Source organism: Oncorhynchus keta, unplaced genomic scaffold, assembly GCF_023373465.1.
Source record: "Oncorhynchus keta strain PuntledgeMale-10-30-2019 unplaced genomic scaffold, Oket_V2 Un_contig_2206_pilon_pilon, whole genome shotgun sequence".
NCBI lineage: Eukaryota > Metazoa > Chordata > Actinopteri > Salmoniformes > Salmonidae > Oncorhynchus > Oncorhynchus keta.
In genome coordinates this window covers 359,357-374,130 of record NW_026282741.1, presented here as the reverse complement: position 1 = coordinate 374,130, position 14,774 = coordinate 359,357, and the positions used below count along the sequence as shown (strand labels likewise).

At 43.5% G+C, this 14,774-nt stretch overlaps 1 protein-coding gene across 1 annotated transcript in view; it reads right to left on the bottom strand.

Annotated features, from left to right (window-relative positions):
* Window positions 1-4,260: 4,260 nt before the first annotated feature.
* The window catches only part of LOC118382827 (protocadherin Fat 3-like), a 62,269-nt gene continuing 51,755 nt past the window's right edge, over window positions 4,261-14,774 (bottom strand). Inside the window, exons 11-12 of the mRNA XM_052505042.1 lie at window positions 11,744-12,108; window positions 4,261-4,420 (exon numbers count right to left, since the gene is read on the bottom strand). Coding sequence (XP_052361002.1) covers window positions 4,261-4,420; window positions 11,744-12,108 — 525 coding nt within the window. The remainder of the gene's footprint in view (window positions 4,421-11,743; window positions 12,109-14,774) is intronic.

Here is a 14,774-nt window from a genome sequence, read left to right as displayed (position 1 = left end):
GGGGGCGATCAATTCACAAATGGTGTCCTGGGCACAGCTGGGAGCTGACGGGGGTCGGTAGCAGGCGGCAACAGTGAGAGACTTGTTTCTGGAGAGAGTAATTTTAAAAATTAGTAGTTCAAACTGTTTGGGTATGGACCTGGAAAGTATGACATTACTTTGCAGGCTATCTCTGCAGTAGACTGCGACTCCGCCCCCTTTGGCAGTTCTATCTTGACGGAAGATGTTATAGTTGGGTATGGAAATCTCTGAATTTTTGGTGGCCTTCCTGAGCCAGGATTCAGACACGGCAAGGACATCAGGGTTAGCAGAGTGTGCTAAAGCAGTGAGTAAAACAAACTTAGGGAGGAGGCTTCTGATGTTGACATGCATAAAACCAAGACTTTTTCGATCACAGAAGTCAACAAATGAGGGTACCTGGGGACATGCAGGGCCTGGGTTTACCTCCACATCACCCGCGGAACAGAGAAGGAGTAGTATGAGGGTGCGGCTAAAGGCTATCAATACTGGTCGCCTAGAGCGTTGGGGGCAGAGGATAAGAGGAGCAGGTTTCTGGGCATGGTAGAATATATTCAGGGCATAATGCGCAGACAGGGGTATGGTGGGGTGCGGGTACAGCGGAGGTAAGCCCAGGCACTGGGTGATGATGAGAGAGGTTGTATCTCTGGACATGCTGGTTGTAATGGGTGAGGTCACCGCGTGTGTGGGGGGTGGGACAAAGGAGGTAACAGGGGTATGCAGAGTGGATCTAGGGGCTCCATTGTGAACTAAAACAATGATAACTAACCTGAACAACAGTATACAAGGCATATTGACATTTGAGAGAGACATAGAGCGAGGCATACAGTAATCACAGGTGTTGAATTGGAAAAGCTAGCTAAAAACAGTAGGCGAGGCTAATCAGCTAGCACAACAAACAGCAGGTAAAATGGCGTTGACTAGGCAACTGGGCCGACAGATAAACAAACAAGCAGAATGGGGTACCGTGATTAATGGACAGTCCAGCGTGCGTCAGCTATGTAGCCAAGAGATCAGTGTCGAGGGCAGCGGTGGATGGGCAGGGAAGCTGGGCTGGCGAGTGTTATCCAGGTTTTAAAAAAACTAACAATGACTAAATAGCTTGTAGCTAGTTAGCTGGTTAGCGTCTGGAGGTTCTTGAGTGTGTCATAAAAATAAAATAAAAATTAAAAGTAATAGCGATTCCGTATCACAGTGGGTGAGGCAGGTTTCCGGAAGGTATAAACAAAATAAAAATCAAAGAGAGATAGAAAGTAAATGGGTTCAGAGTGTTTGGGATGCGGTGATTCAGATGGTTAGCAGGCCTGTGCTAACAAGCTAACAGTTCGTAGGCCCGGGCTAGACAAGCTAGCCGTTAGCAGGCCGAATTAGCAAGCAGGGAGATAGCGAGGGCTAGAGAGCTAACCTTTGGGGTGAGTCTGTTTATTCCTCTTCATGCGGTGACATCGACAGACCGGTTATGGGCCCGGGTAATTGTAGCCCAGGAGTATGCTACAGGTGCTCTAGTACGCTAGGTGAGCTGGAGACACAGCGTTTCAGAAAGCTTGCGGGCCTTGGCCAGCAGATGGATCTTTGGCGATGTCGCAACGAAAAAGCCTGTTGAAACCACCTCGGACGATTATGTCGGCGGACCAGTCGTGATGGATCGGCGGGGCTCCGTGTCGGCAGTAAAGGGTCCAGGCCAATTGGCAAAAGAAGTATTGTTGGGCCTCTTCGGCTAGTCGGGAGATGGGCTTAGCTCAAGGCTAACTGGTGCTTGTTTTGGGACAGAGACGTTAGCCAGGAGTAGCCACTCGGATTGCAGCTAGCTAGTTGCGATGATCCGGTGTAAAGGTTCAGAGCTTGCGGTAGGAATCCGGAGATGTGGTAGAGAAAGAGCAGTCTGATATGCTCCGGGTTGATGTCGCGCTGGTGTCCTAGTTAGCTTTGAAGACCGCTAGCAATGGCTAACTGAGTACTAGCTAGTAGCTAGTAAGCTGGCTAGCTTCTGATGGTGGTTCCGGTTCTAAAGTAAAGTATCATTATGACTCTGATTATTACTACTCTATTATTATGACTGATTATTACTACTCTATTATTATGACTGATTATTACTACTCTATTATTATGACTGATTATTACTACTCTATTATTATGACTGATTATTACTACTCTATTATTATGACTGATTATTACTACTTTATTATGACTGATTATTACTACTCTATTATGACTCTGATTATTACTACTCTATTATTATGACTGATTATTACTAGTCTATTATTATGACTGATTATTACTACTCTATTATTATGACTCTGATTATTACTACTCTATTATTATGACTGATTATTACTACTCTATTATTATGACTGATTATTACTACTCTATTATTATGACTGATTATTACTACTCTATTATTATGACTGATTATTACTAGTCTATTATTATGACTGATTATTACTACTCTATTATTATGACTGATTATTACTACTTTATTATGACTGATTATTACTACTCTATTATTATGACTGATTATTACTACTCTATTATTATGACTGATTATTACTAGTCTATTATTATGACTGATTATTACTACTCTATTATGACTCTGATTATTACTACTCTATTATTATGACTGATTATTACTACTCTATTATTATGACTGATTATTACTACTCTATTATGACTCTGATTATTACTACTCTATTATTATGACTGATTATTACTAGTCTATTATTATGACTGATTATTACTACTCTATTATTATGACTCTGCTTATTACTACTCTATTATTATGACTGATTATTACTACTCTATTATTATGACTCTGATTATTACTACTCTATTATTATGACTCTGATTATTACTACTCTATTATTATGACTGATTATTACTACTCTATTATTATGACTGATTATTACTACTCTATTATTATGACTGATTATTACTACTCTATTATTATGACTGATTATTACTACTCTATTATTATGACTGATTATTACTAGTCTATTATTATGACTGATTATTACTACTATATTATTATGACTCTGATTATTACTACTCTATTATTATGACTGATTATTACTACTCTATTATTATGACTGATTATTACTACTCTATTATTATGACTGATTATTACTACTCTATTATTATGACTGATTATTACTACTCTATTATTATGACTGATTATTACTACTCTATTATTATGACTGATTATTACTACTCTATTATTATGACTGATTATTACTACTCTATTATTATGACTGATTATTACTACTCTATTATTATGACTGATTATTACTACTCTATTATTATGACTGATTATTACTACTCTATTATTATGACTCTGATTATTACTACTCTATTATTATGACTCTGATTATTACTACTCTATTATGACTGATTATTACTACTCTATTATTATGACTGATTATTACTACTCTATTTTTATGACTGATTATTACTACTCTATTATTATGACTGATTATTACTACTCTATCATTATGACTCTGATTATTACTACTCTATTATGACTCTGATTATTACTACTCTATTATTATGACTGATTATTACTACTCTATTATTATGACTCTGATTATTACTACTCTATTATTATGACTCTGATTATTACTACTCTATTATGACTCTGATTATTACTACTCTATTATTATGACTGATTATTACTACTCTATTATTATGACTCTGATTATTACTACTCTATTATTATGACTCTGATTATTACTACTCTATTATTATGACTCTGATTATTACTACTCTATTATTATGACTGATTATTACTACTCTATTATTATGACTGATTATTACTACTCTATTATTATGACTGATTATTACTACTCTATTATTATGACTCTGATTATTACTACTCTATTATTATGACTGATTATTACTACTCTATTATTATGACTGATTATTACTACTCTATTATTATGACTCTGATTATTACTACTCTATTATTATGACTGATTATTACTACTCTATTATTATGACTCTGATTATTACTACTCTATTATTATGACTCTGATTATTACTACTCTATTATTATGACTGACTAGTACTACTATATTGTTAGTATTACTCTATTAGTAGTATTTCTCTTGGTATTACTCCAGTGTTATTATTAATCTATTGGTAGTATTTCTCTTAGTATTTCTCTTATTATTTAAAATACAAAAAAAGGATAATAACATCAATTAAAAAGACTGTGAGAAACAAAAAATAACAAAGAAATAAAATAACTCTTCAAACCTCAGCGGTGTTGGTGAAGACCCCGTCGGACACAGACACGTTGAGCCTAAAGGAAGCCCTCATCCCCTGTCTTCTCTGATTGGACAGAGATATCAACCCCGTCTCTGTGTCCATCGTAAACACCATCCGCTCATCACCGGATAGGATATTGTACCTGGATGGATAACGTCATAACACAGAAGCAAATTACTTATAATATAATATAGAGATTAGCCCTGTACCAGGTTGTCATCATATGATCACATTATGTCATGACATATATTTAGGTCTGTTGTGACATACTGTATATTGCGTTATTGTATGGCTGGTTATGACACCTACATAAGAGTGTCATAACCTACAACAGTAGTTATTGTATGGCTGGTTACGACACCTACATAAGAGTGTCAAAACCTACATAACCTACAACAGTAGTTATTGTATGGCTGGTTACGACACCTACATAAGAGTGTCATAACCTACAACAGTAGTTATTGTATGTCTGGTTATGATACCTACATAAGAGTGTCATAACCTACAACAGTGGTTATTGTATGGCTGGTTATGACACCTACATAAGAGTGTCATAACCTACAACAGTAGTTATTGTATGGCTGGTTATGATACCTACATAGTAGTGTCAAAACCCACATAACCTACAACGGTAGTTATTGTATGGCTGGTTATGACACCTACATAAGAGTGTCATAACCTACAACAGTAGTTATTGTATGTCTGGTTATGATACCTACATAAGAGTGTCATAACCTACAACAGTGGTTATTGTATGGCTGGTTATGACACCTACATAAGAGTGTCATAACCTACAACAGTAGTTATTGTATGTCTGGTTATAACACCTACATAAGAGTGTCATAACCTACAACAGTAGTTATTGTATGGCTGGTTATAACACCTACATAGGAGTGTCATAACCTACAACAGTAGTTATTGTATGGCTGGTTATAACACCTACATAAGAGTGTCATAACCTACATAACCTACAACAGTAGTTATTGTATGGCTGGTTATGACACCTACATAAGAGTGTCACAACCTACAACAGTAGTTATTGTATGGCTGGTTATGACACCTACATAAGAGTGTCACAACCTACAACAGTAGTTATTGTATGGCTGGTTACGACACCTACATAAGAGTGTCAAAACCTACATAACCTACAACAGTAGTTATTGTATGGCTGGTTACGACACCTACATAAGAGTGTCATAACCTACAACAGTAGTTATTGTATGGCTGGTTATGACCACCGACATAAGAGTGTCATAACCTACAACAGTAGTTATTGTATGGCTGGTTATAACACCTACATAAGAGTGTCATAACCTACAACAGTAGTTATTGTATGGCTGGTTATGATACCTACATAGTAGTGTCAAAACCCACATAACCTACAACGGTAGTTATTGTATGGCTGGTTATGACACCTACATAAGAGTGTCATAACCTACAACAGTAGTTATTGTATGTCTGGTTATGATACCTACATAAGAGTGTCATAACCTACAACAGTGGTTATTGTATGGCTGGTTATGACACCTACATAAGAGTGTCATAACCTACAACAGTAGTTATTGTATGTCTGGTTATAACACCTACATAAGAGTGTCATAACCTACAACAGTAGTTATTGTATGGCTGGTTATAACACCTACATAGGAGTGTCATAACCTACAACAGTAGTTATTGTATGGCTGGTTATAACACCTACATAAGAGTGTCATAACCTACATAACCTACAACAATAGTTATTGTATGGCTGGTTATGACACCTACATAAGAGTGTCACAACCTACAACAGTAGTTATTGTATGGCTGGTTATAACACCTACATAGGAGTGTCACAACCTACAACAGTAGTTATTGTATGGCTGGTTATAACACCTACATAGGAGTGTCATAACCTACAACAGTAGTTATTGTATGGCTGGTTATAACACCTACATAGGAGTGTCATAACCTACAACAGTAGTTATTGTATGACTGGTTATAACACCTACATAGGAGTGTCATAACCTACAACAGTAGTTATTGTATGGCTGGTTATAACACCTACATAGGAGTGTCATAACCTACAACAGTAATTATTGTATGGCTGGTTATAACACCTACATAGGAGTGTCATAACCTACAACAGTAGTTATTGTATGGCTGGTTATGACACCTACATAAGAGTGTCATAAGATTGTCATAACCTACATAACCTACAACAGTAGTTATTGTATGGCTGGTTATAACACCTACATAAGAGGGTCATAACCTACAACAGTAGTTATTGTAAGGCTGGTTATAACACCTACATAGGAGTGTCATAACCTACAACAGTAGTTATTGTATGGCTGGTTATAACACCTACATAGGAGTGTCATAACCTACAACAGTAGTTATTGTATGGCTGGTTATAACACCTACATAAGAGTGTCATAACCTACAACAGTAGTTATTGTATGGCTGGTTATAACACCTACATAAGAGGGTCATAACCTACAACAGTAGTTATTGTATGGCTGGTTATAACACCTACATAGGAGTGTCATAACCTACAACAGTAGTTATTGTATGGCTGGTTATAACACCTACATAGGAGTGTCATAACCTACAACAGTAGTTATTGTATGGCTGGTTATGACACCTACATAAGAGTGTCATAAGATTGTCATAACCTACATAACCTACAACAGTAGTTATTGTATGGCTGGTTATAACACCTACATAAGAGGGTCATAACCTACAACAGTAGTTATTGTAAGGCTGGTTATAACACCTACATAGGAGTGTCATAACCTACAACAGTAGTTATTGTATGGCTGGTTATAACACCTACATAAGAGGGTCATAACCTACAACGGTAGTTATTGTATGGCTGGTTATAACACCTACATAAGAGTGTCATAACCTACAACAGTATTTATTGTATGGCTGGTTATAAAACCTACATAAGAGTGTCATAACCTACAACTGTAGTTATTGTATGGCTGGTTATAACACCTACATAAGAGTGTCATAACCTACAACAGTAGTTATTGTATGGCTGGTTATAAAACCTACATAAGAGTGTCATAACCTACAACTGTAGTTATTGTATGGCTGGTTATAACACCTACATAGGAGTGTCATAACCTACAACAGTAGTTATTGTATGGCTGGTTATAACACCTACATAGGAGTGTCATAACCTACAACACAAGGTAAAACATTCCATTACTCCATAGCCTACTTGTTTATGTTATATAAACATTTCTCAAGTTGACCATATTAAAGTCTCATTGTAATTGTGTACATTGACGTCAGACATGCAGCTACCCCAGTGCTCTGTTTCTGATGACTGGGATGAATGTTACAGCAGATTTCAGGAGTGGGACAAGACAACCTCTATGTGACTGATGACGGGGATGAATGTAGGAGCAGATTTCAGGAGCGGGACAAGACACCCTCTATGTGACTGATGACTGGGATGAATGTAGGAGCAGATTTCAGGAGCGGGACAAGACACCCTCTATGTGACTGATGACTGACATAAGGACATGTACGTGATTGGCCTATCTGGTTTATATTATTAGGATGATCATAATGCTTCATGACAGTGTCATAACGTGTATTTTCTACATGTTATTTTAAAAATGCTGGGGAAAAAAACATGACTAAAGAATTCATTACAACAACAGACTAAATTTGAGTTTTGACACTCTTATGTCGGTGTCATAACCAACCATAAAATAACAATATATTTCACAACAGGTGAGTTATTATGATATGGTTATGACTGGTGTTATAACGTGTTACGACCTAGGGGTCAAGTAAAGTGATACTGCATTCTTAGTCAGCATAGTAGTGGAAAGGTTTGGGGCAGTAGAGCAGAGGCCTGCCAGAACACCGTACATCACGGTGAAATAGAGACATGTCAAAATCCACAAGATCAAGAATTCAGGACAAGGAGGCCAGTCACGACCAACCTTAAGAGAGCTATGGAGCAACCTGAGAAAGAAGCGTAGGGCTGAAAGACGGTGGAAAGAAAGAGCCAAGAAGCGAACTGGCTTCATAGCCAAAATCCCTTTGGCTTCACAAAGGCAGCTGCTAAAGCAGAAGCACAGTGGGAACTTGGCTTGTTTCAAAGAGGAGATCGACCAGCACATCCAGAACACGTACGGCGACCATGACAAGGAGCAGGAGTTGGGCCAGTGTAACATCTTGATAGCACCCAACAGCACCAGTCACAGAGTTCGACAACAGGGAGCCACTCCTGAAAATAAGTACAGGACGTTGTGAAGAAGGTCTAGCTCAGCTCCTGGACCAATCGAAGTCCCGTACAAGGTCTACATGTACTGCCCTCTGTTACTCAAGCGGCTCTGGAAGATCCCGAAGGTCATCTGGAGGAGAGGAAAGGTTGAGATTTGATTCCACAACAGTGGAGTTTCGCCAAAAGATGTTGGATCTCAAAGGAAGAAGAGTCCAAGAGAATCGGCCAGTTCAGGATCACATTGCTAAGTGTTGAAGGAACAATTTTCTTCAGCATTGTAGCGAGGTGACTTGTAGATTTACTCTCTAAGAATGGCTACATCGAACACATCGGTGCAAAAGGGAGGCCATCCCAAAAGTATTTGAAGTGGAGAGCTGGCTGAGAGCAGTTGATCAGTCAGGACTGTCTGGCAAGTTCAGCAAGTTCAAGGCGTGGCTGTATCAGCATGGCATCCTCCCGAGGATAGTCTACTAATCTACGACGTCCCGGTGTCCACTGTCAAGGAATTGGAGAGGAAGGTCAACAGCTATCTCTGAAGGTGGCTGGGATTGCCTAGGAGACTGAGCAGCATCGCCCTCTATGGGAACATCAACAAACAGCCGCTGAAGTCCCTGAAAGATCAAGGTGACTCGGGCCAGGGAAGTGATACATTACAGGGAGTGGAGTGACCCAAAGGTGGGCTAAGGGAGGATAGTGGTCAATACAGGGAGGAAGTCGAGAGCAGAGGAAGACGTGCTACAGGCTCGGCTGCACCACAGTGTTCTGGTGGGAGCATTGACTGAGGGAAGAGCCGGTCGGGGAACCTTCTCAACCACCGGTACGACACTCCCAAGGGAAAGGAGAGAAGCAGGTTGGTTCAGGAGGAGGTGATAACAGCTGTGGAAGAGGAGAGGTCCAATAGAGCAGTGGGAATGAGACAGCAAGTGAGACTAGATGAGGTGAGAGCAGGCGGTGGACAGGAAAGTCTTGCGGACTGACCTCTGGCAGGCAGAACCACACCTCATTAAGTTCCTGATCCAGGGGGTGCATGATGTCCTACCCAGCTCACCAAACCTGTTCTGCTGTGGGGAAAGTGCATGCCCGCTACGCCCCAAGACAGGGACACTGGAGCACATTTTAGGTTGTTGTACTAAAGCTCTGGGAGGGGGCTGTTATCGCTGGCGCCAGGACAAGGTTCTCAAGACCACTGGAGAAGATACACTGCACAGCAATCGGCAACAAGAAACAAGCAGTCTTCACTAGAATCAGAAGCAATCTGAAGCAATCTGCACAGGAATCTGAAGCAATCTGCACAGGAATCAGAAGCAATCTGAAGCAATCTGCACAGGAATCAGAAGCAATCTGAAGCAATCTGAAGCAATCTGCAGCAATCTCCACAGGAATCAGAAGCAATCTGAAGCAATCTGCACAGGAATCAGAAGCAATCTGAAGCAATCTGCACAGGAATCACTGTCGTTCGAGCTGGAGAGAAGCCAGGCTTAGAATCCAAACCACCAGCAGGGATCCTAGCTACTGCTCTGCCAGGTAACAGCAGACCTGGAGAAACAGCTCGACTTCCCGCAGAATATTGTCAGCACTTTGTGACATCGGCTGATGTAAAAAAGGGGTTTTATAAATACATTTGATTGATATTGTCAAGACAACCCTGAGACCAGACCATCACCTTGGTCTCAGAGTCCACAAAGACCATCATTATTCTGGAGATGACAGTGCCTTGGAAAGTTTGTCTGGAGGAGGCATATGTGACAATGATGGCAAATACGAGGGACTGCTCATTGACTGCGGGAAGCAGGGTTGGAAGGTGCATGCCTATCGAGGTAGGCTGCAGAAGATTTGCTGGGCAATCCTTCTTCAGAGCCGCCAACACACTCGGCATCAATGGAGCGAAGAGGAGGAGAGCCATCAGCAGCACCATTGAGGCAGCTGAAAAAGCCTCAAGATACCCCTGGATCAAGAGAGGAGATCCATGGGTGAGCAGCATAATGCCACCTGGACACAAGTCGGTGTCTGATCAACCTCGGGTGGGTCACCTGGGCGAGGGCGTCTGATGTTATAAGACCCAAAACACCCTATGACCCCAGGTTACATCACTGATAATGTGTCCAGGAGCATCAAGAGATGTATTCATTCAATTACCTAGAGACATCATGACAACATTACATAGCAACATATTACTAGGAAAATTATACAACTGTCTTAAGCCCAATTTACGCTTTCAGCACCCACATCATCCGCAAGGTCCTCACAAACTACACAGACCAGGAGGACACAGACCAGGAGAACACAGACCAGGAGGAGACAGACCAGAAGAACACAGACCAGGACACAGACCAGGAGGAGACAGACCAGGAGGAGACAGACCAGGAGGATACAGACCAGGAGGACACAGACCAGGAGGACACAGACCAGGAGGACACAGACCAGGAGGACACAGACCAGGAGAACACAGACCAGGAGGAGACAGACCAGGAGGACACAGACCAGGAGAACACAGACCAGGAGGACCCAGACCAGGAGAACACAGACCAGGAGGACCCAGACCAGGAGGAGTCAGACCAGGAGGAGACAGACGAGGAGGACCCAGCCCAGGAGGACCCAGACCAGGAGAACACAGACCAGGAGAACACAGACCAGGAGGACACAGACCAGGAGGACACAGACCAGGAGAACACAGACCAGGAGAACACAGACCAGGAGAACACAGACCAGGAGGAGACAGACCAGGAGGAGACAGACCAGGAGGACACAGACCAGGAGGACACAGACCAGGAGGAGACAGACCAGGAGGACCCAGACCAGGAGAACACAGTCCAGGAGAACACAGACCAGGAGAACACAGACCAGATTAATAATCCTGGGGGTCCCTGCACCTCTCATTGGTAGTATTAATACTCCCGGGGTCCCTGCGCCCCAGATTGGTAGTATTAATACTCCCGGGGGTCCCTGCTCCCCAGCTTGGTGGTATTAATACTCCGGGGGGTCCCTGCACCCCAAATTGGTAGTATTAATACTCCTGGGAGTCCCTGCACCCCAAACCGGTAGTATTAATACTCCTGGGAGTCCCTGCACCACAGATTCGGAAAGACAAAATACCTATTAAACTACCCTGCAAACAAACATTTGTCGTTTGGACTTCCTCAGAACGTCAGGAGATTGTGTCATAGTCCCCTGGACGTCCTTAGGACGCCCCCTGTTTACTGGGTGGTCAACTGTATTGTAATATTTTTTGTAGCCTTATACCTGAGTCTATTTGCATCACAGCTGTCAGCGTCAGAGGCCTGGACGCAGGTCACAAACTGTCCTCTGGGGGCCAGCTCGCTTAAGTACACTTCGTACAGCGATTGGCTGAAGGAAGGAGGGTTGTCGTTGGTGTCTGTAACCAAAACCATGACATTGACCTCGCTGCTCAGTGCAGGGTCGCCGCTGTCAGTTGCCCTGATGATGAAGGTGTATTGTTGCATGGTTTCGTAGTCGAGCGTGCGTGCGGTGAGGATCAGTCCGCTGCTGCTATCGATGTGGAAGAAGTCGGTACTGTTGTAGACGTCTGACAGGATCTGGTAGCGGACCAACGAGTTACGCTCTGAGTCACTGTCCAACGCCAACACCTGGGGGAAGAGATATATGAAGTCAAAGTGGTCCTCAAACGCTCAACGTTATTGTTATTGATTCACTGACACATCAAGCCGACCTGGGTCAGATGTATTTCTATCATTACATTCAGTGGTTTCCTGTTTCAGTTGTTGTCATCTATCACCCACCAGTACTTAGAGAGTTCCTCAATGAACTTGACACCTTGGTAAGCTTATTTCCTTGACGATGGCTCAGCGTTCTTCAACCTCCTGAAGTCTGCCTCAGCGTTCTACAACCTCCTGAAGTCTGCCTCAGCGTTCTACAACCTCCTGAAGTCTGCCTCAGCGTTCTACAACCTCCTGAAGTCTGCCTCAGCGTTCTACAACCCCCTGAAGTCTGCCTCAGCGTTCTACAACCTCCTGAAGTCTGCCTCAGCGTTCTTCAACCTCCTGAAGTCTGCCTCAGCGTTCTACAACCTCCTGAAGTCTGCCTCAGCGTTCTACAACCTCCTGAAGTCTGCCTCAGCGTTCTTCAACCTCCTGAAGTCTGCCTCAGCGTTCTACAACCTCCTGAAGTCTGCCTCAGCGTTCTTCAACCTCCTGAAGTCTGCCTCAGCGTTCTACAACCTCCTGAAGTCTGCCTCAGCGTTCTACAACCTCCTGAAGTCTGCCTCAGCGTTCTACAACCTCCTGAAGTCTGCCTCAGCGTTCTACAACCTCCTGAAGTCTGCCTCAGCGTTCTACAACCTCCTGAAGTCTGCCTCAGCGTTCTACAACCTCCTGAAGTCTGCCTCAGCGTTCTACAACCTCCTGAAGTCTGCCTCAGCGTTCTTCAACCTCCTGAAGTCTGCCTCAGCGTTCTACAACCTCCTGAAGTCTGCCTCAGCGTTCTACAACCTCCTGAAGTCTGCCTCAGCGTTCTACAACCTCCTGAAGTCTGCCTCAGCGTTCTTCAACCTCCTGAAGTCTGCCTCAGCGTTCTACAACCTCCTGAAGTCTGCCTCAGCGTTCTACAACCTCCTGAAGTCTGCCTCAGCGTTCTACAACCTCCTGAAGTCTGCCTCAGCGTTCTACAACCTCCTGAAGTCTGCCTCAGCGTTCTACAACCTCCTGAAGTCTGCCTCAGCGTTCTACAACCTCCTGAAGTCTGCCTCAGCGTTCTTCAACCTCCTGAAGTCTGCCTCAGCGTTCTACAACCTCCTGAAGTCTGCCTCAGCGTTCTACAACCTCCTGAAGTCTGCCTCAGTGTTCTACAACCTCCTGAAGTCTGCCTCAGCGTTCTACAACCTCCTGAAGTCTGCCTCAGCGTTCTTCAACCTCCTGAAGTCTGCCTCAGCGTTCTACAACCTCCTGAAGTCTGCCTCAGCGTTCTACAACCTCCTGAAGTCTGCCTCAGCGTTCTTCAACCTCCTGAAGTCTGCCTCAGCGTTCTTCAACCTCCTGAAGTCTGCCTCAGCGTTCTACAACCTCCTGAAGTCTGCCTCAGCGTTCTTCAACCTCCTGAAGTCTGCCTCAGCGTTCTACAACCTCCTGAAGTCTGCCTCAGCGTTCTACAACCTCCTGAAGTCTGCCTCAGCGTTCTACAACCTCCTGAAGTCTGCCTCAGCGTTCTACAACCTCCTGAAGTCTGCCTCAGCGTTCTTCAACCTCCTGAAGTCTGCCTCAGCGTTCTACAACCTCCTGAAGTCTGCCTCAGCGTTCTTCAACCTCCTGAAGTCTGCCTCAGCGTTCTACAACCTCCTGAAGTCTGCCTCAGCGTTCTACAACCTCCTGAAGTCTGCCTCAGCGTTCCTACAAACCTCCTGAAGTCTGCCTCAGCGTTCTACAACCTCCTGAAGTCTGCCTCAGCGTTCTACAACCTCCTGAAGTCTGCCTCAGCGTTCTACAACCTCCTGAAGTCTGCCTCAGCGTTCTACAACCTCCTGAAGTCTGCCTCAGCGTTCTACAACCTCCTGAAGTCTGCCTCAGCGTTCTTCAACCTCCTGAAGTCTGCCTCAGCGTTCTACAACCTCCTGAAGTCTGCCTCAGCGTTCTACAACCTCCTGAAGTCTGCCTCAGCGTTCTACAACCTCCTGAAGTCTGCCTCAGCGTTCTACAACCTCCTGAAGTCTGCCTCAGCGTTCTACAACCTCCTGAAGTCTGCCTCAGCGTTCTACAACCTCCTGAAGTCTGCCTCAGCGTTCTACAACCTCCTGAAGTCTGCCTCAGCGTTCTACAACCTCCTGAAGTCTGCCTCAGCGTTCTACAACCTCCTGAAGTCTGCCTCAGCGTTCTACAACCTCCTGAAGTCTGCCTCAGCGTTCTACAACCTCCTGAAGTCTGCCTCAGCGTTCTTCAACCTCCTGAAGTCTGCCTCAGCGTTCTACAACCTCCTGAAGTCTGCCTCAGCGTTCTACAACCTCCTGAAGTCTGCCTCAGCGTTCTACAACCTCCTGAAGTCTGCCTCAGCGTTCTTCAACCTCCTGAAGTCTGCCTCAGCGTTCCACAACCTCCTGAAGTCTGCCTCAGCGTTCTACAACCTCCTGAAGTCTGCCTCAGCGTTCCACAACCTCCTGAAGTCTGCCTCAGCGTTCTACAACCTCCTGAAGTCTGCCTCAGCGTTCTACAACCTCCTGAAGTCTGCCTCAGCGTTCTACAACCTCCTGAAGTCTGCCTCAGCGTTCTACAACCTCCTGAAGTCTGCCTCAGCGTTCTACAACCTC